Below are 27,516 nucleotides of genomic sequence, written 5' to 3'. Positions count from 1 at the left end.
TCCCTTTCTCCTCTGCCCTCTCTTTTCACAATCCCTCCACCTGCTCCCTTCCTCTCTCCCTCTCTCTCTCTCTCCCTCCTCTCCCTGTCTGTATCATTATTACTGGCAGCAGTGCTACTCACTCTCCCTCACTCTCTGCTCTCTCTCTCTCCCTCCCTCTTTCTCTGCTCTCTCTTATCCCTCTCTTTCCCTCCCCTCTTTCTCCATCCTTCAACCTCCTCCCTCTCTGTGCTCTCTCTTCTCCCTCTCTCTCGTCTTTCTCCATCCCTCTTTCTCTCCCTCCCCTTTCTCTCCCGTCCTCTCTCCCCCTCCCTCTCTCACTCCCTCTCTCCCTCTCTCTCCCTCTTTCTCCCTCCCTCACTCTGCTCTCTCTCTCTTTCCCTCCCTCTGTCTCTCCTTCCCTCCCTCCCTCTGCTCTCTCTTCTCCCTCTCCCCCGTCTTTCTCCATCCCTCTCTTCCTCCCTCTCTTTATCTCTCCCTCCCCCTCTTCCCCCTTCTCTCTCCCTTTCTCTCCCTCCTTCATTCTGTCCTCTCTCCCTCCCCCTCTCCCTCCCTCTTTCTCTCTCTCCCTCCCTCCCTCTCTCTTTCTCTTTCTCTCTCTCACTCTCTGCCCCCTCATTCTTTCTTTCTCTCCTCTTCAGATTTAAACAGATGAAGCAGAGGAAAAGCATTAGTCCGGCCCCAGAGATCTGCTCTTGTGGCTAACCCCTTCAGAGCTCACCTGGGAGGACATGAAGGACGATAAAGGGCCAGATCAACTCTAAGGAACTAAGGAAATAAAGAAAGAGCAGTGCCTACAGTTAGCATCACACCCCCAGGGAACATGGATGACATCAGCTGCAAAATATCAGTTCCCGTGCATGAATTTTTGGCACAGTTTCAATCCGTTCTCATCCCAAACCATATTTTATTTTATTTATTTCCTTAAGAATCCTCCTCTCTGAGTCGCAGCGCATTTTCACTCCAAAAATGTGTCCCTTTGACAGATTAACTTCCTCCAATAACCCTGAAACCCTTTTTTTGGCAGTGCCCTTGTCCTGTTCCGAGGGCTTCACTGAGCTGGGGTATTACAATGGCACCGTGTCGCAGACGGACTCCGGCGCCCCCTGTCTGAAGTGGACGGAGTTTCCTGACTATGTGATGCAGTACCCGGGGAGGGGGCTCGGGGACCACAGCTTCTGCAGGAACCCCGACCGAGAGTCCAACCCCTGGTGCTTCTTCAGGCAGAACTCTGGAGCCATCGGCTGGGCCTACTGCGACTGCCACCAGGGTAAGACGAGACTGAAGTACTGCGACTGCCACCAGGGTAAGACGAGACTGAAGTACTGCGACTGCCACCAGGGTAAGACGAGACTGAAGTACTGCGACTGCCACCAGGGTAAGACAAGAATGTACTACTGCGACTGCCACAATGAGACTGAAGTACTGCGATAGAGTTTTCTCAACTTCAAGGCTCAAAGTGCTTTATATCAAGGAACCACTCACCCATTCACACACACATTCATACACCAGTGCACACAGACACTGGGAGTGAGGGAGGTTAAGTGTCTTGCCCAAGGACACAATGACAGCATTCATCCGTGGGAGATGGAATCACACCTCCAACCTGTGGGTCAGTGGATCTGACCGCTCAACCAATGATGTTTATGTTTATGACCTTCAGAACGCAATGCAAAGACAAGTTTAATACCTCTTCAAAATGTTTAATTATTATGTCTTATTGTATTTTTAGGAGCGGTCCATTTGGTGGGCGGTTCCTCTCACAGCGGTCGCGTGGAGGTGTATCTGAACGGCCAGTGGGGGGCAGTGTGTGACTCTCACTGGACACACAGAGACGCCAGTGTGGTCTGCAGACAGCTGGGACTCGGGTAAGGAACACGGTGTTTTCAAAATGAAGTTATAGTGACATAAACATACAGATAAAAATGTACTTTACTTTAGTACAGTTATTACCTACTACTACATCTACATCCTCACTCACAGCTGGATAAACCATGACCTTTAGGCACTTTTGATCACATTTATTGATACTTTGCAGTGACATCACACTGGACTGCATGTATGTCTATGGCCTAATGTTCAGCAGTTACCATGGTGACACAATGCACACATTAGCAAACACTACCAAATAAGTTTTAGGATCATCTGAAAACTCAAGAAAAAAATTCAAAAGTGATTTAAAGAGCACATTTTCAGGAGCCTGTGATTGGTTCTTTTTAGGAGTTTGATTTTCAGCAAAAACTGTTGGCTAATGCTAATGCTAATGCTAATGCTAGCTTGTGACTGTAATGTGATTTGGGAGGGACTTGTTTAACAGCACAAATCTGTTGGAGTTCAGCTAAATCAGAACTTTAATCTGTATTAAAACAGCTCAGATTAAAGTCTAACTTAAATAACAGCTTCAGACAGAGCAGTGCCTTGAGTTAGCTTCACCCCGCACAGAATGTTAATGACATCAGCTGCAAAGTATCAATAGGGAGGCTAACCAAATAACTTCTTGTGTGTTTTAAACCCTCCGTTCCTTCCTCATCCCTCTCGTCGCAGTGATATTGGCACCGCCCTGCAGCGCTCTGACTCCGCCTCCTCAGAGTCCGGCTCAGGCCTGTTCCATTTCGAGCGCCTCGGTTGCCGCGGAGACGAGGACGGCGTGAGCTCCTGCCGCAGCCGGACCTTCGTCACCGGAGACTGTAGCCACGGAAACGAGGCTGGGGTCATCTGTGCCCCTCCTGAAGGTCAGTGGGACGTCCTGAAGCGGGATAAGCAACAACCAAAACAAAACTATATAAACTCATTCATATTTGTATTTCATGTTTTGCTCCACTTTTATTTTATTAAAGGTGCTATATTACACAAAACTGACTCCTGTGAGCTTTAAGTCATGTTCTAATGCTGTTTCCTCTTCAAAAACATACCTGGAGTTGTGTTTTGAACAGAGTGTTTACAGTTTGAGAGAAGAACTCAGCCTAAATGTGAAGAGTTTATGTGTTAAACATGTGTGAATGAAACAAAACACAACTCCAGGTCTGTTTGTGATGACGAAACAACATTAGAGCAGAGATCAGAGAACAGTGCCATATGGGAACTTTAAACATAATAGAGTAATACGGGGCTTTAAACAGAACGGTCCATGTCACATAAAAGCCCCATGTTTGTTTTGATGGAGAACGCACGATGCCCCAAGTTGATTAAAGCCACTATATGGAAAATGTTTGAGGTTTAATCGTGTTATAATGTTCTCTCATTAAAAACACACTGTACCTGGAGCTGTGTTTTTACATAAATAAGATAAGATATGCCTTTATTAGTCCCACAGTGGGGAAATTCTAATATTGCACCGCACAGTTAAAGAACAGAAGGAAAATGGTACATGCAATAAAACAAGATAATAGATAAATAGCTTAAAATAAAATAAAAAAAATAGACTTAAAAAATAAACTAAAAAAATCCAACTTTAGAGGCTGAACTGAGGCTGAACTGAGGCGAATTTTTGGCTAAAATCGTGATTGCTACAAACACATGGTTATATTAGCATGACAGCCGTACCTATTGCTGTCAACAGAGGGAGCTCTAACACAGGTCTTTTTGTGCATAGGGGCCTTTCCAAACTTAGGCATTATTTTATGGTGACCAGAAGCATGTTTAAAGCCGGGGGGACTCGACAGTAATGCTGCTCTGGGTCCAGAAGTACATTTACAGTCATTTTCCACACAGACTTCTCAAAAAATTCAAATATTTATAGTTCAAAGACATTGCGGAGGCTAACCAGCTACGTGCTAACTAATAGCCATAACATGGTTTATAAAGAGATTTTAAATGCAATTACAGGTTTTGTGGTCGTTAGCGCCATAGAGCTGATTAGCCCAACGCTTTTGAACTTTTAATATCATTTTTTTTGGAAAGTTTATGAGAAAAATGAATGCGAACTTGAGCTCCATAAAAGCCAAAATAGTGGACGATGTCCCCTCATCACAACTCAAGGGGTTCAGAATATCAGAAATGTGATTGGTAGCTGGCACAGTGTGATGCAGCTGTGTGCGCCCCCTGCAGGTGACGGCCCTCCCCTTCGCCTGGTGGGGGGAGAGGAGGACTTTGAGGGACGAGTGGAGGTGTTTTACGGAGGAAGGTGGGGTTCCATCTGTGACGACCAATGGGACGATCGGGACGCGGAGGTGGTCTGCAGACAGCTGGGCTTCAGGTACCTCACTCATCTTTGGATAGATTTGTTTAACTGTGTGTTTAAAGCTGCGCTGTGGAGCTTTTCTGGTGGAATAATAATAATATGAGAACCTGTTGCAAAACTCACCCAAACTTTCTGGTGTCATTTTGTTTGCGTTCCTCCATCTTAAAGTTTTTTCTGAGCGTTAGATTCAGGCACAGCAGATGAAAACAGCAGCTATAAACAGAGCTGTTCTGTCATGAATAAACCAGTCACAGTTTCATAATTCATGAGGCATCGTCCGTTTGTTTAAAAGCACAAAAAGAAATCAACATCTCCTCAAGGGCAAAACTTTAACAGCAAACTTCACCTGAGAGAGAGAGCCCGTGTGGAGCCGTAAAAGAGTCGATGTGGAGCTGTAAAAGAGCCGATGTGGAGCCGTGAGAGAGCCGATGTGGAGCCATGTGGAGCTGTGAGAGAGTCGATGTGGAGCCGTGAGAGAGCCGATGTGGAGCCGTGAGAGAGCCGATGTGGAGCCGTGAGAGAGCCGATGTGGAGACGTGAGAGAGCCGATGTGGAGCCGTGAGAGAGCCGATGTGGAGCCGTGAGAGAGCCGATGTGGAGCCGTGAGAGATCCGATGTGGAGCCGTGAGAGAGCCGATGTGGAGTCGTGAGAGAGCCAATATGGAGCCACAAGAGAGCCGATGTGGAACCTGTATTCGTGAGAGAACCGATGTGAGTGCCGACCATGAGAAAGCCAATGTGATAGCTGTGAATCAGAATAATTATGGAATTTTAAAAAGTCACGAATGAAAATGAGTCTATGTTTTAGGCAGGTGACGAGGAGCGAAACTTCAGCCCTGGCTCTTTCATTCACTTCATTCAAACCACAGACTGTTTATATAAATGAACATACTGTACTTACCTGCCCTTGTGATACAAACAGGAAGTGATCATACAAACAGGAAGTGATCATGGGTGCACTTTGACTGGCTCCAATTCGCTTTCTATGTAAAAACTGTGGCCCCTCTTTCTGTAACTGCTGCTGTCAGACTCATCATTTTGGTCTTAAAATGTTCGTATTAACCTGCTCTACATCCTGGGGGATTTATTTCACTTTTGTGTCTGTAAATCAAGATATGAACATTAATAACAGACAAATCAGGCGACTTCTTTTCCCGAGGTCGCTCCCATTAGTGTTAGATTTGCTATGTATGGAGAGAAGGGGCGTTACCTTGAACAGCCTCGCTCCAGATTGGCTCATTGGTTGCTATGATACTCGCGGTCATAACTGGGCTCCAAATTAGCCGCTATAACTGCTGTAGCCTCGATGAGCTTCATTTGACTGGAGCTGAACGCTGTGGGTGACGTCACACTCACTTAATCCACACAATCTGTGGTTCAAATCAGCAAAAACACAACAAAACTATTTATAATTACAGACACAGATGGTTTGTATGTTTGGCTGCGTTTGGCTCATATCATGAAATTAGAATCTCTTTAAAAAAGCAGCATTTTAATCTAACTCATTTATTTACTAACACAGAAACTCCGAGTATGTTTTTTTATATATATATATATTTTTTAAGTGATAGTTTGGAACTTTCTGGAGGTGGAAAGTCATCTGCGTGATTCCATAGAAACAGTTAAAACCATACTTTGGAACATTCTCAATTTACGCAGATAAGATTTTATGTCATACTGTGGAATAGTACAGCCAAAGAAACAACATCTCCATGGAAACAAGCAGGAGCAGGCCCTTCTCCAGGCCATGTCAGAGTCAGGTTTGTGGAGATGCGAGACTGCTCGGACTAAGGACACATGTTTTTCTTCCTTTTCTTTTTTTTTTTTTTTAATGCAATAAAAACATCCATAATGAAAAACCTTTACTTGACTCTATTTTTGGGCAAGAAAGTTATGTAATGTGGCTTTAATCACACAGGCAGTGCATATTGACCCGCGATAACTGTATAATATGCTAGTGTTTGCAAAGAGGCTAATTTTCATCTGCATTGTCTTTTCAATCTTGTCTCTGCGTTACGTTTTGGGTTAGCATCACGAGCTAACTCAGAACAGATTATTCTTCTTAAAACCAGCTTGTACGGCTCCATTTTAAAACTCTGCCATTGTTGAGTTTGGGAATAACATCTCTCACAATTATTGGGAGCGATGCCTGGAGCTGACACTGGTGCATTGTGGGAATCGTAGCGACAAACAGGTGACTTCCTGAGTTGTGTGTCGCAGATGTTGCTCTGTGTTTTTGTTCATTTATAATTCAGAGGCTCAGATGGAGGAGGCTGTAATGAGGAAGTGAAATGCCACCACAGGTTTATCTCCAGGACATCAACGGATTTAAAGGAACATTACGTAACTTTTCTGGTGGAGGCTACACGACCGGCTTGTCTCCATGGAGATGTTCTTGCTTTGCTGGGGATGTTCTACTTCTTAACGTATCTGTCAGGTATTATAGCTGTTTTAATTGCTAAAGGAAACATACATCCTTACTGTGATCAGCAGGGTCGCCTCTCCACAGAGCTGACCTGTAACTTGGCCTGAATGTTCCTGAAATGTTCCACAGTATGACATTAAACATATTTATTTTGTATTTACTTAATTACAGTTGTTTTATTGTTACTTTGAAAAAAACATGCATTCTTACTGTAAGCGGGGCGCCTCTCCACAGATCTGACCTATATCAAGTTAATGCCATTCACCTTATTTCGAGGGTTGCCGTGGGCGCCACCGCAACGAAAATGCAGTTTAGTAGCATTAAGAGACAAAAGTGGGCGGGGCAAATAAAGGTCAGGACTGTGGAGGGTTCGGGTAAAGCAAAAACATCTCCAAAAAGTTCCGTAGTGTGTCTTTAATGTGCTTGGACCGCTTCTCCTCACGTCCTCTGTCTCCTCTCCCTCAGCGGTGTGGCCAAGGCCTGGTCCTGGGCGCATTTCGGGCAGGGAACCGGGCCGATCCTCCTGGACGCGGTCAGATGCACCGGGAACGAGCTCTTCCTGGGTCAGTGTCGCCGTGGAGACTGGGAACAACACAACTGTGACCACATGGAGGACGCCGGGGTGTCCTGCAGCCCCTATACAGGTACTCCCTACACATAGACTGTATATATAAATGGCTCCAATTCACTTTCTACTGAAAATCTGTAGCTCCTCTCTCTGTAACTGCTGCTGTCAGACTCGTCATTTTGATCTTAAATGTTCATATTCACCCGCTCTACATGATCCTCGGGTTTTTATTTCACTTTTGTGTCTGTAAATCAAGATATGAACATTAATAACAGAGAAATCGTGCACCCGAGGTTGTAGTTCTGGTCCAGGCTCATGTTAAACACACAGGGAGAGTTCACAGTGTTTCTATTATCAGCCTCTTCATCAATAAACCATCAGAGCGTGAAGCAGCAGCAGCATCCTCCTTTGACACAGTTAAAGTCAATGAGAACCAACACACCTGGATGTACAAGCTAACACACTGACACCGCTAACATGCTAACACATTAACACGCTAATGCACTAGGTTTACTTACACTCATCTAATTCTAAGTGAATAAAACACACTGAAATATGTTTAGATAATAACCCATGTTGGTGTATTGGCCCGTGGTTCACGTTCAACAAAACAGTAGATTTTAGCTTCACAAAACATCTTCTGAAAGTCCTGTTTTTTTATTTTTATTGGATTCAACTTTTTTCTCATCACAAAAGTTTTCAAAAGACCATACGGTGACATCTTTATATTTAGACAGAACAGAAAAAAACCTTAGACTAATCATTTGTTCGATGTTTCTTCCCTGTGTTCTAGACTGGTATCTGTAATTAAGCTAATTGCTAACAGCTGTTACTAAGCATTGCTAATTGCTAGTGCTAATTAGCAACAGTAAACCGTTCATTACTTCTGACAGGCTAACATGGCGTTAAGTGTTTAGTGTTATATCGTCTGGGCTCATCTGAGACTTAAACTAAAAATATTATTCTTAATTTTAAGTTGTTCATTTATTTTTATCACACAAAGATCACATAATGTTTGTCATATTTTAAAGGCCCATATGACACTATTGTCTGATCTCTTTTGTTTCCTCTTCTTAAACAGACCTGGAATTGTGTTTTGTTTCATTCACCCATATTTAACACACAAATCCTGCATATTTAGGTTGAGGTCTTCTCTCAAACTGAAAACAGTCTGTTCCACCTTGTGATGTCATGTAGTGATACAGGAAGTGCTCCACTGTGTTTTTAAACTCCACACACCTTCACTAGCATCATTTGGATCATTTCAGCCCTGGAATTGCCAATCTCTACTGAACTAAAGGTAAAAGAAGCTGTTAACTTGAAAACTACCACTTCATGACATCACAAGGTGGAACTCAAACATGTGTGAATGAAACAAAACACAACTCCAGGTCTGTTTCTGAGACGGTAACGGCATTAGAACATGACTTAAAGTTCACAGGAGTCAGTTTGTATGTTTTTCATAGACTTTTTCTTGTTCTGTTGTTTTCAGACGGCGTTGTGCGTCTGGTGGGCGGGGATACTCCGTGGGAGGGCAGAGTGGAGGTTTTACATAACGGAGACTGGGGAACGATTTGTGACGACCACTGGACCCAGCAGCACGCACAGGTGATCTGCAGACAGCTCGGATACAGGTAAATACGCCCTGGAAATGTGTTTTATAGAACAAGTGGATATTTGCACCACCCTCTAGTGGACATAATGTGCAACTACAGCCACAGTGAAACTTTAAACAATAATCCACATTTTCTGTAGTAAAAGTGGTTTTAGAATGCTGTTTAAAGCTGCTATCTGTTTTTTATCTAATTACAAATAGTAGCTTGTAAAATTTGTGGTGGAGGGTCCGTCACCAGCTCGTTTAATGAAAATCTCATTGCTTTTCCCTCCACCTAAAAACTTACCAGTGGTGGATGAAGTACTCAGTTCTGTCACTTAAGTAAAAGAACAGATACAGAGGTAAAAGTAAAGGTATCACATGAAAAAATCTGTTTAAGTAAAAAAAAAGTACTTTCAGAATAAACAGTAAAAGTATGCAGAGATATAGATTCAAAACGCTACATATTTTGGTCACAGTATCAATATGAATCAGTTTCTTCATTTTTCCTCTGGATTTTGTGTATTTACCTTTGTTTGTTTTGTTTGTTTTTGTGTATTTATTTTATTTTTGCTGATATCTGTAGCTTGAACTAGAAAACTTTAGTCAGAATGTTCAAAATAACCCCTCAAATCATGAAAAGTACTTGAGTGCTTGAGTCTTGAAGGTAGAAAAGTGCTGTATAAGAATCCCTCTGTCACAGTTGAGCCGTATAAGTGGTTGTTCTGCGCAGGGGCCACGCGGAGGTGGTGTCGGACGGGACGTTTGGCGAGGGCGTCGGTCTCATCCTATTGGACGACGTTCGCTGTGAGGGGTCAGAGGCGTCTCTTCTGGACTGTCCTCACGGGGTCTGGGGCCGGACAGACTGTGCCCACAGTGAGGACGTGGGGGTCAGATGCAGAGGGCGAACCACCAGCCCCGACCCCAATGAGACGCCTGTAATAGCGCCGTCTACAGGTGAGAGAACTGTTTTCTATATTGATTACTTATTCAAGTTACAAATATTGCATATGGATTTGCACAGATATGAAAAAATGGCTGTGTAACTGTGTATCTCCTGATAAACTGATATTTTAAGACAGACATACCTTTAAATTTTCTTTGCCACGGGCCACATAAAATGATGTGGCGGGCCACAATTTGCCCACAGGCCTTGAGTTTGACACATGTGCCATAGACTATATATATAAATGGCTAAGCTGCTAGCTGCCACGTTCCAAACAGCAGGTGATCATGAGCAGAGAGGAGTGGCTGAGGAGGTTTGGGCAGCTGTCCCAGATGCCTCCTGGACGACTCCCTGGGGAGGAGTTCATGTCCCACTGGGAGGAGACCTCGGGCAAGACCCAGGACACACTGGAGGGACTATGTTTTTGGGCTGGCCTGAGAACGCCTTGAGGTCCACTGGAGTAGCTGGAGGAAGTGTCTGGGGTATGGGAAGTCTGGGAGTCCCTGATTAGACTGCAGCCCCCACCCAGCCTCAGATAAATGGAAAAAGATGGATGGATGACATAAGAATGACAATTAACGACCCTGACTGTGGTTTTGTACATGGCCCATGATGCACAGCAGTGTTTTCAGCAGGTAAACCAGGTCTGAACTTGAACGCCCCCTCTGGCCTGATCCTCTGGTTTTCTAAAAGACTTGAACCTTTTTGAACTAAAGCTTACACGGTTTGTTTTGTTCTTCCTCCAAAGGTCACGTCGTTCAACATGAAGTTAAACTCTCCTCTGTGAGTCCTCAGTGCGATAAAAGTCTCCTGTCTCCTTTTGTTCTCTCCATGTTTTTGTGCAAGCGCCACAAAGGTCAGGACTGCGGACTGAACCAGACAGTGAATATTTGAGACACATCTGAATAAGAATAAAACTCAAAAAAACATCACGTTAACCCAGTGCTATCAGACATTTGACCAGACTCTGCAGAGGCCCCTTCTAAACAGGGGACAAGATGGTGGAAGCAGCAACGAATACAGTCCTCTCTCTTTAAAACAAAACACCTAATTTTCAAACTGCTCAGGGAGGTATTTAAAGACACTGTACCTGTTTTTTTCGGTCTTAAAAACGTGAAAACAAAACTAATTCATGAGTTTATAAGCACTTTTCACAATTCTCAGAGACCACAGCAGCAGCTAGCATCTTAATGTGCACTTCCTGATTATCGTATCATAAAATTCTTAATAATTAAACCCTTTAAGTCACACTTGTATATCTCTAAATATTTCAATACTTGCATTATCTCTGTCAAATCTGTCACACTGTGTTGTTTCTGTTGCTTTAAATCTAAAATATCTGTACAAAAAAAAGTCTAAATCGTTTCTCTTTCAGCAGTTCCCTGGCCTCTCATCTCTTTTGTCTCGTGTTTTAACTGAATAAACATTTGTACTGTGTTCTGCAGGTCCGCTGGTGCGTCTGGTGGGGGGCAGGTCTCGTGCGGAGGGCAGGGTGGAGGTGTATCTCCATGGCGAGTGGGGCGGGATCTGTGACTCTGGATGGAACGACCTGAACGCGGCGGTGGTCTGCAGACAGCTCGGACACAGGTCAGGAGCTTTAAAGGGACCACACTCTGCATTTTTACTTTAAAGAACAAAGTTATGCCTTACTTGTGTTACTCTTGGCCTTTTGGTCTTGAGGATCTTAATAATGTCTGTACACAGCTCTCCATCTAGTGGCAGCAGAGGGAATTACATGTGGAAAATGAATTGACGCAGAAACACAGAATGAGACTGTGAACGATTTATGGACTGATGCAGCTTTATCAGTTCCGATACCAATATTGATACCGTGGCTTTAAGTATCTGCTGATATCTGCTACTAACTGTCTGTGTTTTCTCTTAAAACACAGTTCACTTAATACTTACATAACATAACCCGATACATTTTGCATTATGTGTCTGTAAAAGAGACAGTACAGCTCTGTGTAAGTAACAGTTCAAACACAGAGACGTCCTGGGCCTGTGTCAGTCTCATAGTAAATCAACCAGGATATTGACTGAACCAATATCATGGAACCAATTCACTATCCAGCAACTTTTCCTGGATTGCCCCCAATATTCGATACCAGTATTGGTATTGGTGCATCCCTACTTAAACTACGCAGGCTTTCTATGACATCACAATCCCAGAAATATTCAGTTATTCTGTTTTTTCAGGCTCAGAGACTAAAGGGTTTTTACAGAGGATTACTGAAGCTGAAAATGTGAATATAGATTAGTATTAGTATGGGTATATTTGACACTTTGCTTTGCACTGGAGTTGGGGTCGAATGTGTGACTGATTGTTCCATGTATTGTGCTGTACCTGTTCACATATCTGAGCAGGGACATGGCCTTCAAACCGTTCAGATCTTTAACCACGTTCTAGTCGTTTCTTCTCATTGAACCTCGTCTCGGTCAAGGCCTCGGTCAGACCTAGTTGGAGAATTAGCCAACTGTTCATTTTTTGGTTTATGGAACATGGTCTGAGATTCAAACCTGAGACCTTCTTGCTGGGAGGAGAGGGCGCTAACCACTATGCCACACTGTTGTTTACTGTAGAGCGTTTTACTGCGTGTGACTGAGTGTTCTGTCCTTGTTTTTACAGTGGCAGAGCCGTAGCCGCCGCGGGGTTCGGTCAGAGCAAAGGCCCCGTTCACCTGGACCGGGTCAGGTGTACGGGGAAGGAAGAGTTTTTGGGGGAGTGCCCGTCTTTGGGTCAAAGTTCACAGGGCTGCAAACGGAGGCAGGACGCGGGGGTGAGCTGTGACGTACAACCCCACGAAGAGGAGCGATCCCAGGGACAGGAGGCGAGCTGTGGCCTGCGCAAACTGGAGGGGAACGCCAAGACCGGAGAAGGCGACATCATCAGGTCAGAAAGGCGACGTCATCAGGTCAGAAAGGCGACGTCATCAGGTCAGAAAGGCGACATCATCAGGTCAGAAAGGCGACATCATCAGGTCAGAAAGTCGACATCATCAGGTCAGAAAGGCGACATCATCAGGTCAGAGCGAGGCTGAAGCTGAGGGTCAAGGGTCGAGAAACGATATGGAAAAAACCTGTATCTTGATATTTTTAGAAATAACAAGTTTGTATGTTCGTAACATCGTTGGTTATGAGATCAGATCCATTGACACACAGGTTGGTGGTGCGATTCCAGCTCTCATACATGAATAAGTTGTGTCCTTGGGCAAGACACTTAACCCCCCTTGCTCCCAGTGTCTGTGTACACTGGTCTATGAATGTGTGTGTGAATGTGTGTGTGAATGTGTGTGTGAATGTGTGTGAATGTGTGAAGGGGTGAGTGGGGGTGTGTGTGAATGTGTGTGTGAATGTGTGTGAATGTGTGTGTGAATGGGTGAGTGAATGTGTGTGTGAATGTGTGTGTGAATGTGTGTGTGAATGTGTGTGTGAATGTGTGTGTGAATGTGTGTGAATGTGTGTGTGAATGTGTGTGTGAAGGGGTGAGTGGGGGTGTGTGTGAATGTGTGTGTGAATGTGTGTGTGAATGTGTGTGTGAATGTGTGTGTGAATGTGTGTGTGGCGCTTTGAGCCCTGAAGGTGGAAAAGAGCTTTATAAAAATGTGACCTTTCACCAGTATATTCTGCAGTCTATCAGAAATGAATGGCTTTGCCTTTTTGTTTGACAACAGCACCATCTGGTGGCATTCGGCTGTAACTTCAGCCCAAAACCACACACTTTTACTGAGTGTAGACCTCTTGATTAAAAAGACACAAACTGATCACTGATCATTTGAAATAATTATCCTTTAAGTGGGATTTCACTATATAAACATGAGCCGTCTTTTCTGTTCAAAGTTCAATGTTACACATTTTCACCAGTTTAATATGAACTCTCCCTCCAGACCCACTCTACTCTATAAAATATACCTCACCTTCATTATAATGTTTTTATGCTGGTGATAACCTAGACCTAGAGTATACCTGAGTACTCCTGAGTACTCCTGAGGCCTGGGTATTTTGATACTGAAATGACAATTTGCTTGTGCTGCCTGTGTTCTTGTTCTGGTTCAGGAACACGTGGCCGTGGCAGGTGTCTGTGTGGACTCAGTCTCAGGAGGGACTCGTGGCTCTCTGCAGTGGGACTCTGGTCAGCTCCTGTTGGGCCCTGACCTCTGCGTCCTGCCTCACCAGGTCTGACACACTTCAACAAACACAGCACCAAGACCATACACAGGTGTAATATATCAGGAGAAAACAAGTTATTCTATACGCTATAATATTCAGCACACTCGTCTCCATAGAGTGTTGTTGCTTTGCCTGGAATGTTACTCAATATGGCATTAAACAGGTGATTTTATTGCTAAACAACAACATACATTTAAAAAAGGGAGCTTGCCACTCTGCAGGTCTGACATGTAACTTGTCCAGGTGGTATCGTCTGCTTCTCTCCAAGGGAATAATTAAGCTCAATATCATACTGTGGAACACTGCAGACAAAGCAATACCATCTCCATGGAGACAAGCAGATGAGACACTATGACAGCCATGTTGTTTAGTTCTAAGTCTCTGTACCTGATTTTCACTGTCGTATGAGAAAAACATAACCTCACTAACACGTCCTCCATTATTCCCACTATGGAGCTCAGCAGTGACGGCGCCCCCTGTTTCCAAAAGTAAATTTCTCATTCATTTTTCCATAGACTTTCCAAAAAAATGTATATTACACATTTGAAAGCTCAGGGTTAATCAGCTCTGTGGAACTAATGACACGAGACCTGCATTTTTATTTCAAATCTGTCTCTGAAACTTTATAAACCGCCAAGTTATTAAAACATTTTGCAGAGTCTTGTGTTTAAATATGATTTTTTTATTTATTTAAGACAACTGTATTATATTATTTAGCGTGTTAGCATGTAGCTGGTTAGCCTTCACATTGCCTTTGAACTCTTAATATTTGACATTTGTGAAAAGTCATGGGGAAAAATGAATGGGAATGGGAAAAATGAATGGGAATTTTACTTGCGGAACCAGATTCGACTTGGAAGTGGATAACGCTAACAGGAACTAGCATGCTAACAGTGCACCTGCGTTGCTTCCTGGTTCATAGACAGTAAAAAGGCTCATTAGACGCAGACATCACACTACGGTCTCATTTTGAGCTGCAGACTCAAACACTCTGCCCCTTTAAATTATAACAAACTCCACCCCTTTTTCTTCTTCTCTCTATCTTTCTCTCTTTCAGGGCGATCCCTCACTCTTCCCATATTCTGATCCGGGTCGGTGCCACTGTCCAGACCCTCGTCCCCAAACAGGTGGTGGTTCACAGGAAGTTCAAGGGTCACCGCGGGCGACACGACTTGGCTCTGATCCGACTGCTGAGCCCCAAAGGAAACTGCATGTCCCTGGATCCAAACTCCAACGCGGCGTGTCTCCCCCTGGTGGAGAGCGGAGACAAGAGCAGCCTCTCCTCGTGTGTGGTGACGGTGACGGCGGCGTGGAACAGTCCAGGTGAACGTCTCATGTTTAAAGCGGAACTAAAAACTGTGTAGATGTTTTTTAATCGCGTCGTCTGCTGGTCCACCTCATTTTTTAGTTCAAACTTGATAAATTCGCAGTTTTCTGTTCATAAATGTGTAAAGTTTGTGCTGCCTTCAGTGGTGCCTACAATTTCAAGTACTTTGTGACATCACGTAGGACTACCATGATTAAAGCCAGGTGTTTCTGATACAAACACCTGGCTGCAGGGGCGGAGTTTGAAGTGTGGATACCTGTTAGACCCATCACACTGTTCTGTATACCTCCGGGCCCCGCCCTTTCTCCCCCCTCACGCTCCCCTTTAGTCCTCCAGACCCCGCCCACTTTAGCAGCTCTATTTGAAATGTGGTTGTGGGTGGAGTTTTAGGAGTTTAGTCCCATTTTAAACTTTCTCGAGACTCATTTATAGCAGGCGTACGTACAAAATTGATGTAAAATTGATGTTCCATGTTGAGCTCGAGATCTGTATAAGACTAAACATGAAAACGAGGACTCTGATCCAAAAACTCTGAGTTCTGGGCATCAGGACTTTCAGAGATGAGGCAGAAGGCGTCAGCTCAGAGAGACGGGAGTGAACAAGCTTAAGGATGTTTGTAAAAATGTGGGATTTGTCTGTATCTATACATTTAGTTTGAATTCAGCGTGTATAAATGAGCCCCCTGAACTGAAACAAACTCACTCTTTTGAATTTCAAAGCTCAGAACCTCCAGATTCACTCACTGAGCTGCAGAGGCTGGGGTTTAGGTAGTGAGAATTTGGGTAAGAGAGTAATTTTAGGTTCAAACCAACTGATTTTAGTCGGAGGATCTGGCAACCCAACTGTAACGCTCATGTGAAGCTCGTTGTTCTTTCTGATTGGATAATCGTCTTGAGAACCAAATTATATAAACAACATAATATGACATAAACAACTTGTCCTTTGTATTTGTGACTAAGAATAAATCTGCTTATTATAACTTTATGTAAACACGGTGTTTAGTTTGAACATTTCAACATGTCACATCTGAGGTTGAAATATTTAGAAAAATGTTTCATATCCTACATTTAATTAAGTGCAGTTTTCTCTCACTAACTCCATTATGAATAAAACCCGACAACTACAGATCCCCAGATAAGTGTTTTTTCAGACTGATGCCGATTGTTTAGAATCAGAGAAACCAAAGGCCGCCCAAAACCTTTAACCACAGAACACAAAGAGGCAAGTTTATTAAGACAGTGCAGAGTCAGAGTGATTCGAAGAACTTTACAGAGAATGGCATTAAAATAACAAACACATCAAAACATAATCATCATAAAAGTAACTTTAAAAGAGAAGAGGCAGAATCAAACCCTCTGAGAACCAGGACTAAACCAGGACTAAACCAGGACTAAACCAGGACTAAACTGGGACTAAACCGGGACTAAACCAGGACTAAACTAGGACCACAGCAGGTCTAAATCAGGACTAACAGCTGTCTCATATTAAAGAATTAATATGAAGCTTTGTGTGGATTTTTTTACGCAGCCGATCGACCAAAACTAAATATCGACCTGTGCTGGAGATTTAAGGCCGATATCCCTCTGCTGACCCTGTGATCTAGACTCTCTGTACATTCATGTTTTTATTCTCGTCTTTGTTTTTAAACTTGTAGAAGTGAACCATAAACTCTCTTGTTTCTTGCAGAGCCGGTGTTTGCGACCTGGGTCCCTCTCATGTCGTCTTGGCAGTGTAAAAAACAATATGGCGACTTTTTCTACAGCCACGACAGCATCTGCGCGGGCAGCCCCCCCAACACCACCCGCGCCCACGGCGAGGGCTGCGACAGCGGCTCCGGGGGAGGCCTGGTCTGCCTCAACGACTCGGGACGATGGGTGTTGTCTGGGGTCGTTGCCGGGGGTAACGGGTGCAACGAGCCCGCCTCCCCTTCGATCTACACGCGGGTCGGGCGTTTTAGAAGCTGGATCGATGATGTAATAAATGTCAAAACGCAAGAAGAAGACGTGATGAATGATTTTAAAGTTGAAGATGTAAATATGGAACAGAAACAAGACGAAACACAAACCAGTGAGATTAAATTAAAACATCATCCACATTTGAAGAGTGCGCACAGTCGCCATAGGCAACACGCAAACATCAAAGAAGAGGTGTGACCAAGCTACATGATTGGCTGATCAAATGCGCCATTCGACCAATCAGGAGGAGAGAGGCAAAGGTGCTTAAATACAGATGTTTGGATTGGACCATATGCAGTGAATAGAGGTTTATTAGATAGCTTAAGTGAATATTAATTGGGTAAAGTTCTGGGTTCTGTATTAGCTAAAAGTGCTAAGTTACAATGGCTAATGTTGTGATTTTTACGTATTTGGGATGGGCAAATAAAAAAAGCCAAATTTGTTGAATGCTAAGCCATTTTGTAATGACAGCAGCACGAAAACAAACCAACAAAATGGACTGCCGCTAATGCCACGGCAACAAATGTATATTAAAGGTTCACTATGTAACTTTACTGGTTGAGCGCCTGCTATCTACTTGTCTCCATGGAAATGTTAGAACTTTGCCTCGAACACATGTGTCAAACTCAAGGCCCGCAGGCGAAATGTGGCCCAGCATGTCATTTTATGTGGCCCATGACGAGGTAAATTAAAAGCTATGACTGTTTTAAAATATCAGTTTATTAGGAGATACACAGTTACACAGCAATTTTCTCATATCTATACAAATTCATATGCAATATTTGTAACAGAAAAGGTTAATTAACAAGATCTTAAAAAAAATTTACATTTATTTTACATTACATTTGGTTACATTTATACTGTCTTACATTTACATCTGGCCCTTTGAGAGCAGCCATTTTGCTGATGTGGCCCTCTGTGAAAATAAGTCTGACACCCTTGGCCTAGAATGTTCCACAGCATAGCATTAAACTTTTCTATCTCCATGGAGACACAGGTCGCGCCACTACGTCAGATCTGTGGAGAGGTGAGCATGCGGACCATACGTGTTTCCAAGGTATTTGTTTCAGCAATAAAAACACAAGTAACTGAATAAACGTAAGATAAATAACTTTAATGCCAAACTGTGGAACATTCTGGGCAACATAGTACCATCGTCACGGCGACAAGCACGTGAAAAACCCTCCACCAGAAAAGTTACATAGTGCAGCTTTGACCTTTAACTTTTATGACATGTATTGGGTATTAGCTGACACATGCTAACACTACACCTGCTAGCTAAAATGATGATGCTAGCAAATTGCATCAAGAGTTAAAATCTATAAGCTACAAACATGCTAAGATTGTATTAGCATAGATCGCTAGCCTCATATTGTAAGATTATTTCCTTGGCCCAGAATCGGCTCTTTGATTCTGCCCCCTTGTGGACAATACTGGACACTGCAGTTTTGGTATGAAGTGGTGCTTTAAACCTCGGCATGCTCTTTCTCTAAAACAAACTAAACTGTATCTGGTGATAAGCTAACTTCACTTAAAGTCTTAATTTAAGCTAGCAAAGCATTTCCTGTAATATTTTGTACATAGACTCTGCCCCATCGGTGAAGCAGTATTCAAAGCCATGTAACGTTAGCCCCATAAACGACAGTAGTAATAGTGATCTTTAGCTTAGTTAGCTTCAAACAGGCCATAGTAACATACTGATTCAAGTTAAAGTGTTACTGAAGTAAGTAACGACCCAATGGGGAATTATTATTGTGCAGATTTTAGAGCGTTTTGCGTTTATACGAAAACGGCTGATGACTTTACGAGCAGTGGTGTACCTCCTCAAACAAATCTTGTTTTGATTTGAGTAGCTAATTCATATATGTAGGTTAATTAAATAACTTTTCTGTTCTGTTCTCCATGGAGATGTTATGGCTTTACTGAAATTGTCCACAGTACCACGCTCCAACCAACAGGGGGCACTGCAACCTTTGTCCAAAATGTTTGAACCACAGACTGTATAAAGACATGGACTGAGTGAGAGCGACATCACAGCGTTTGGCTTCAAATAAAGCTCATCGAGGCTAGCGGTTATAGCAGCCAATTTAGCCAATTTGAAGCCAAGTACCATATTTGTAATTTTGATCGGGCGCTTAGCAACGCTGTCAATCAAGCCTGTTGCTAATGCTAGGGGCCTGACCAGTGCAGCATTCAACTTTAGCTTTTATTCAGCTAAAGGTGTTTCAATAATCTGACCTGTAACTTCACTTTTTGGCGTCACCTGCTTGTCACCATAGAGATTGATATGTTTAATGCCATACTGTGGACCACTCCAGGCGACGCAATCAAATCTCCATGGAGACAAGCGCACGGCGGACGCTAGCGGAAAAGTTACACGGTGAAATTGTACAACAGGTCAACATGAACTAAACCACTACAGCTCGTCAACATTAATACATTTGTTTCACGCCATGAGGGAAATTTCAGCCAAAGCAACGTCTCTACGGAAACGAGACCAGAAAAGTTACGTAGTGGAACATTAAATAGGTCCACATTTGCAGCACTGCTTGTAAAACATCAGCACCTAAAGACGGTGTGTTTTTGTTTGTTGTAGTTTGGATTTTATTGCAAAAAATGAGCCTGGTCCTTTAAATTGTACATGTTTAAAGCCATTGAAAGTTGAAAAATCTCTTTCTCTTTTTTGTACTTGGCTTTAGATACGATAGAGGTACGATTTAAGTAGGTAGCTCTCATTTAAAGTCCTTAGATTGTAAACGTGTGATTCATGCCTTGACTGAACTAGTTGCATTAGCTGTGTGTGACCAGAAGGGGCGACACTGCTCTGATTTTGAGGGCTACTTCAGTGTTTGAGCCGCCATTGATTTTTATTTGATTTTTTTAATGAAACTTGTGCTCGTCAAATCGTGAAACCCTCGTGTCGTGATGCATCTCGTGACCTGCTTCATTCAAACTGTGTAAATATCAGTTGGTATTTTTGATGTTTTGTCATGAAAAGTGTAAATATCGGAGTTTAGGAGGAAAATGGCAGAGGTTTTGGGAGTTTTTACCCGTGAGAGCCGTCCACTGTTCAATGTAAAGTGTCATGGTCAAGTATTAAAATGTACAAAAGTGAAAGCAAAAGTGTCTCATACTGTGTTTTTAATGAGAGTAAATGTGTGTAATGACGTAACACGACAGCAAGTGTTTTCAAACTTTATAATATTTTGATTAAATAGCTTTCAAATGATGATTTTACATGATGATAAGGAGCTACTGAACCCGGACTAAACCAGGACTAAACCAGGACCAAACAAGGGCTAAACCAGGACTAAACAAGGACTAAACCTGAACTGAACCAGAACTAAACCAGGACGAAGCAAAGGCTAAACCAGGACTGAACCAGGTCTAAATCAGGTCTAAATCAGGACTAAATCAGGACTAAATCAGGACTGAACCAGAACTGAACCAGGACTAATCCAGGACTGAACCAGGACTGAACCAGGACTAAACCAGGATGAAACCAGGACAAAACAAGGGCTAAACCAGGTCTGGACCAGAACTAAACCAGGACTGAACCAGGTCTAAACCAGGGCTAAACCAGGGTTAAACCAGGGCTAAACCAGGGCTAAACCAGGGTTAAACCAGGGCTAAACCAGGGCTAAACCAGGACTAAACAAGGGGTTAACTCGAAACTAAACCAGGACTAAACCAGGTCTAAACCTGGACTATACCAGCACTAACCAAGCAGAAGACATTCAGGGGAACACTGGATTTTGGGCTAAAACAGATCAGAAGTGGGACTGGCTCAGATTAGCGCGACTGTCACATTTATAAGGTTTAATAATACGTGTTAAAAATATTAATAAAAACAATAAACACACAGGACATTTTGATAATATTTGCCAAAGGAGAGGGAGCATCACATCAGCCGTCGATCTGAACACCAAACACTCGGGTTGAGCAGCAGGCTCCAAACACAACCTGCAAACACCTGCCCACACGGAGTACACCGATTTAAAAATGAAGAGAAAAACATAAGCATGTGATTATGAGCCTAAAGCCACATCTCTCTCCCTCCCCCTCTTTCTCCATATTTCTCTTTCTCTCTCTCTTCTACCACTCATTTTATATTTTGGATCAGTGGTTCTCTTTTCAAACCAGCACCACCAGATCTAAACCAGGTCTAAACCAGGACTAAACCAGGGCTAAGCCAGGTCTAAATCAAGACTAAACCAGGTCTCAACCAGGACTAAACCAGGTCTAAACCAGGTCTAAATCAAGACTAAACCAGGTCTAAACCAGGACTAAACCAGGTCTAAATCAAGACTAAACCAGGTCTCAACCAAGACTAAACCAGGTCTCAAACAGGTCTAAACCAGGACTAAACCAGATCTAAACCAGGACTAAACCAGGACTAAACCAGGTCTAAACCAGGTCTAAATCAAGACTAAACCAGGACTAAACCAGGACTAAACCAGGTCTAAATCAAGACTAAACCAGGTCTCAACCAAGACTAAACCAGGTCTCAAACAGGTCTAAACCAGGACTAAACCAGGTCTAAACCAGGTCTAAACCAGGTCTAAATCAAGACTAAACCAGGTCTCAACCAAGACTAAACCAGGTCTCAACCAGGACTAAACCAGGTCTAAACCAGGTCTCAACCAGGTCTAAACCAGGACTCTAGCATTGGACCAGTAGACTTGACCTCAGACTCACTCGTTCGCTGCAGAGGAGCCGTGTCTGGAGCCACAGTTTGAGAAACACTATAATAAAAACATATTGTTCATATTATCAGTGTTACTGTTGAACAAACCCATCCCACTCTCTCCTCTCCTTTCTCTTACACTCCCCTCTCTCTTTGTCTCACTCACTCTCTCTCCTATTACTCCTTCTCTCCTCCCCATCTCTCACTTCTCTTTCTCTCTTTACTCTCCCATCCCCTTTTGTCTCTCTTGCCCCTCTCTTCCAGATCTCCTTCTCTCTTCTCTATTCCCTCTCCTCGTCCCTTCCCTCTCTGTCCCTTTCTACCTCTCTCATCCCATCCATCTCTCACTGCTTCTTCACGCTGTCCCCACTCTCTTCCCTCCCTCCCTACCTCTCCCCTTTCCGTGCCTCTCCCTCCGTCCGTCCTTCTCCCTCTCCTCTTTCATTCCCTCCCTCTCCTCTTTCTTTCCCTCTCCTCCTCCCTCTCCCTCTTCTCTTTCCTTCCCTCTCCCTCCCCTTTCTTTCCCTCCCTCTCCTCTTTCCCTCCCTCTATCCTCTTTCCCTTTCTGTCCCTCCCTCTCCTCGTTCCCTCTCCTCCTCCCCCCTGTCCGTCCCTCTCCTCTTTCCCTCTCTCTCCCTCACCTCTTTCTTTCCCTCCCTCTCTCCATCCCTCTCCTCTTTCTTTCCCTCCCTGCGTGTCCCTGGTGGTACCGGGATAGGCCTGCTCACGGCTCTGTCGGTGCTGTGTGGGTTCACATTATGTAAGCGTGTGGAGGCAGAGGAGTTGTGGGATGCAGGAGAAGAAGAAGAGGAGGAGGAGGAGGAGGAAGAGGAGAGGGCCAAACCGACCAACCGCATTTATCTTTAAAACAAAAACAGTGCGAGTCTCTGGCCCTGGTTCTGCTCAGCACAAACTCACTGCTGCAAATGTGAACTTTTCCACAGTGTTCCCACGACAACCGCGACCACGACGACCACAACGGCGACCACAACAACCACCACAACGACCACAACAACCACAACAACCGCTACCACGCCAACCACAACCACAATGACCACAACAACCCTGATGACATAACAACCACTACCACACCAGCAACAACCACAATGACCACAATATCCACGACAACCACAACCACACCAACCACTACCACACCAACAACAACAACCACTACCATACCAACCACAACAACCACTACACCAACCACAACAACCACTACCATGACAACCACAACCACAATGACCACAACAACCCTGATTACATAACAACCACTACCACACCAGCAACAACCACAATATCCACGACAATCACAACAACCACTACCACACCAACCACAACCACACCAACCACTACCACAGCAACCACAACAACCACTACCACACCAACCACAACAACCACTACCATGCCAACCACAATGACCACAACAACCACAATCACAATGACCACAAAACCACGGCTATGAGAACCAGGACAACCATGACCACAACAACTGCAACCACACCAACCACAACCACGACGACCACAACAACTACAACTGCAACCATGCCAATCGCGCAAACCACTCCCATGCTAACCATGATGACCACACCAGCCACAACAGCAACCACGTCGACCACAACAACCACGGGCACGAGAACCACTACAACTGCAACAATGACAACCATGACCGCAACCACCGCAATGACCATGGTAACCACGACAACCACGGCTACGACGACCACAACCGCAACAGCCACTCGAACAACAAATACAACCATGACGCCAACCACAACCACGCTAACTACGACTACCACAACTACAACAACCACGCCAGCCACAACCATGACGTCCATGATGACCATGGCCATGGCAACCACGACAACCACAACACAACAACCAGGACAACTATGACCATGGCAACCATGAACATGCCTACCCTGACAAATGCAATCATGAAGACCACGACAACCACAACCACCTCTAAAATGTACAGCAGTCGTGTTTCAGACTCTCAGATGCAGCTCTGAGCCTCTGTTGGAAACTCACTCTTTTGAATCAAAAGAACTGAACACAAAATCCACCTGAATCATTTTAGGTCTGGAGACACGTTTACCACATTAATCTAACAGTTTAAAGCTGTACTGTGACACTTTTCTGGCACAAGATACACCCACTGCTGGTTGTCTCCATGGAGATGTATTACCCTATTTCCATGGATAAAATCTGGAGGCATCAACCGAGCCAAGTTACATATCAGATCTGTGGAGAACTGACCTGCTCACACTAAGAATGTGTGTTTTATGCTTTTCAATAAAAGCCATAAACACCTGCAATTGGAGAAAATGAGATGCGCAACTTCAAAGTCATACTGTGGAACATTCCTGGCAAAATAATCACATCTCCATGGAGACAAGCAAATGGCAGATCCTCCACCGGAAAAGTTACACAGTACAGCTTTAAACCTCTGACATCACCATGTCTGTAAACTGCAGGCTTCATATCCCAAGCAGAGCAGAGCATCCCCTCTCAGAGCCCACTCCTCCACCCCTCCCTCTCCTCTATGTCTGCCCTCTCCTCCCTCTCTCCTCTTACCCCTCCTGTCTGTCCAATGTCTCCCTCTCTCCCTATCTCTCCTCTCTCTCTATCTCTCCCTCTCTCCTCTTACCCCTCCTGTCTGTCCAGTGTATCCCTCTCTCCATTGTCTCTTTCTCTCCCTTCCTCTCCCTCTCTCCTCTCCTTCTGTCTGTCCCGTGTCTCCCTCTCCCCTCTCTCCTCCTCTCCCCTCTCTCCTCTTAATCTTCCTGTCTGTCCAGTGTCTCCCTCTTGCTCCATTAAACATTTAGTGAGGCAGTCCGGATCCATGTGACACCTTTTAGCACCATCAAGCTAACAGCTAACCTATGGAACATACACATATACACACATCCACCCCCCCCTCTGGCATTCACCAACTTCCATTTACTATTCCCACATCTCTGTTTGACTTAAAGGGCAGAAATCAGTGACTTGGAAAAGATCAGGATGTAAATGATCAATACTGATCCTTGGTTGTCTGCGCATGTGTTTACTGGTTATGGTAAATGTGTGTGTGTCCAGCGTGTGTGCATGTGTTTGTTTGGGATGTGTGTATATGTGTGTGTGTTTGTTTGGATTGTGAGTTTGTGTTTGTTTGGTGTGTGTATTTGTTTAGATTGTGCGCGTGTGTTTGGTGTGTATGTGTGTATTTGTTTGGTATGTGTGTTTGTTTGGTGTGTGTGTATTTGTTTGGTCGGGGTGTGTGTGTGTGTGTGTGTGTGTGTGTCTCGGTCGATGCAGTAAACGCCAGAGTTCTTTCATCATAAAACATGAACATTTATGGAGAAAAAGTGACAAGGTGAACGGGACGAACGAGAAGAAAAGAGAAGAGGAGAAGAAGAGGAGAGGAAGAGGAGAAAAGGCTGTAGTTGAACGAGAACATGAACATAAGAGCTTAACCAGACAGATGAATCAAACTGGCTCAAACAAATATAAAACCAGCTGTGTAAAAGTACTCAGAGTACTCAGGGTACAGTACTCTGATTGGCCCATGTCTCAGAATACTTTACAAATAAATTCAGTATTCTGTAACTACATTTTAATTCTAACTACATACATTCTTCCCATCACTGTAAATAAAGGTGCACTGTGCAAATTTTCTAGTGGGCAATATGCTTCCTGCTCATTTCCATGGAGATGTTCTTGCATTGCTTGAAATGTTCCAGTGTGGCATTAAACTTGTCTCTTTGCATTTAAAGTATATTTATAATGAAACTGTAGAGCTAAAAACACAGTGAACATATATTCTTACTATTAGTGGGCTCGCCTCTCCACAGATCTGACTTGTAACTTGGCCTGGTGGAGTCACCTGCTTGTCTCTATGGAGATAATAAAGTCATATTGTGGAACATTATTGGCAAAGCAGTGACATCTCCATGGAGACATGCAGATGAATGACTATAATACTATACAGTTAGTAAGCCTTCGCCCACAAACGAAAGGGTGTCCAGTTTGAGTCCTGTCTGAATTTGGTTGGTGTGTGTGGTACTTCACTCCACTCCACCCACTCCAGTCCAGTCCATGCATCTGGTCACGACAGGACCGACATCCAAATCCCAAACAACCAAAGAGATGCTTTGTCTGAAATGTTTCACAGTAAGGCATTAAACTTGTCTGTCTACAGCAGGTGACACCATTAAGTTGCAGGTCAGATCTGTGGAGAGTCAAGTCCACTCAAAGAGAACACAAGATTTTCAAGGAAAAAAGAAACCCAAAACATAAATAACTACATATGCAACATAATGCCACACAATGGAGCATTCAAGGCAAAACAATAACATCACCATGGAGACAAGCTGACAAGCCCACCCCACCAGAAAAGTTACATAGTGCTCCTGTTAGTGTTTTTTGTTATTTCGTATTTCCATCCTTTCATTTTCTTCCACTTATCAGGGGCCGGTTTGTGGGGACAGTCTAAACAAGGACTCCCAGACTTCCCTCACCCCAGACACTTCCTCCAGCTCCTCCATGGGACATGCCTGGAACACCTTCCTAGTGAGGCATCCAGGAGGTTCTACTCCAAGCTCCTCCTGTGTGACCAATCTCCTCACCCTATCTCTAATGGTGCACCCTGCCACCCTACAGAGAAGACACATTTCGGCCGCTTGTTTCCGCCATCTTGTCCTTTCGGTCATTACCCAAAGCTCATGACCATAGGTGAGGGTAGGAACGTAGATTGTAGTATTTTGTATTTCCTTTTTAATTAATTTTGTTGTTCACGCTCATAATCACACCTCAACATCCAAAACATCACTAAACCAAGAAATAAAGCCATAACCTGGACTTTTAAGCCGTCTCATATATGAAATGTAAACGATACAAGAAGTCGCTTAAATCAAACATCCGGACCAGGAACTAAACTTCTCAGAGAACAAGGTAAAGACTGGTAACACGAAGGCGACGTTAGCTTAACCTTTCAGAGCACAAATGTCATAAAGTAAAAACACACACTTAAACAGCTCCATGTAAACATCAGGGAAGAACATGACCTCTGTGTCTTTGTCAACAGCCCAAAAGCATCCTGGGGGTTTATTACGTTATACAGGCCATGGACCTAAGGCATTGCTTCACTGCATCCACATTCGACCCACTGCAGATATTAAGTCAGATGCCCCTACAGGTTAAACACTAGATCAAATGCAGTGTTGGCACATTATTAAACACCAGGATTAACCAGTTTAAACAAGGATTAGCTAAAACCAATAAGGAAATAAAAGTCTACAGTCTAATAACAGGCTGTACCAGGTAAAGACTGTCACCATAACACAGAGATTAACGGGTTAAACTCCACACAAAAATGCGTGGAATCCAGTTTGATGTGAGCTATTTTGAGCCGTTACTAAATCAAACCTGCTTAAACGTAACTACAAAAGCGAGCTGCTGATTTCTCGACCTCACGCTCTCGAAGGAATCTTTTTTTTTTTTTTTTGTCTAAACAAGGCAAAGAATTCAACGGCATCGCTCACATTTTCAGCGTTTACTCCAAATCTCACACTGGCCTCATGCTACACAGACTGCTGCATGCGTAACTCTCGCGAGACTTGGGCTCACTGCGCTCCCTCCTCCTCCCCCGCCCCCGCCCGTCTCTGGCCCCTCCCCTCGGCTGTGTGC

General features: G+C 43.9%; 1 protein-coding gene across 1 annotated transcript in view; it reads left to right on the top strand.

The window, feature by feature from the left end:
* LOC117386892 (neurotrypsin-like) overlaps nucleotides 1-23,858 on the top strand; it is a 39,796-nt gene extending 15,938 nt beyond the window's left edge. Inside the window, exons 3-16 of the mRNA XM_033984267.2 lie at nucleotides 1,028-1,270; nucleotides 1,733-1,868; nucleotides 2,545-2,732; nucleotides 4,048-4,195; nucleotides 7,071-7,249; nucleotides 8,666-8,807; nucleotides 9,501-9,724; nucleotides 11,159-11,300; nucleotides 12,343-12,606; nucleotides 13,770-13,889; nucleotides 14,941-15,206; nucleotides 16,897-17,240; nucleotides 22,797-22,946; nucleotides 23,322-23,858. Of these exons, the coding sequence (XP_033840158.2) occupies nucleotides 1,028-1,270; nucleotides 1,733-1,868; nucleotides 2,545-2,732; nucleotides 4,048-4,195; nucleotides 7,071-7,249; nucleotides 8,666-8,807; nucleotides 9,501-9,724; nucleotides 11,159-11,300; nucleotides 12,343-12,606; nucleotides 13,770-13,889; nucleotides 14,941-15,206; nucleotides 16,897-17,240; nucleotides 22,797-22,946; nucleotides 23,322-23,858 (3,083 nt within the window). The remainder of the gene's footprint in view (nucleotides 1-1,027; nucleotides 1,271-1,732; nucleotides 1,869-2,544; nucleotides 2,733-4,047; nucleotides 4,196-7,070; nucleotides 7,250-8,665; nucleotides 8,808-9,500; nucleotides 9,725-11,158; nucleotides 11,301-12,342; nucleotides 12,607-13,769; nucleotides 13,890-14,940; nucleotides 15,207-16,896; nucleotides 17,241-22,796; nucleotides 22,947-23,321) is intronic.
* Nucleotides 23,859-27,516: the final 3,658 nt, after the last annotated feature.

This window comes from Periophthalmus magnuspinnatus, chromosome 19 (genome assembly GCF_009829125.3).
Source record: "Periophthalmus magnuspinnatus isolate fPerMag1 chromosome 19, fPerMag1.2.pri, whole genome shotgun sequence".
Taxonomy (NCBI): domain Eukaryota; kingdom Metazoa; phylum Chordata; class Actinopteri; order Gobiiformes; family Gobiidae; genus Periophthalmus; species Periophthalmus magnuspinnatus.
Note: the sequence above shows the minus strand (reverse complement) of the source record. Positions and strands in the feature narration are given on the sequence as shown.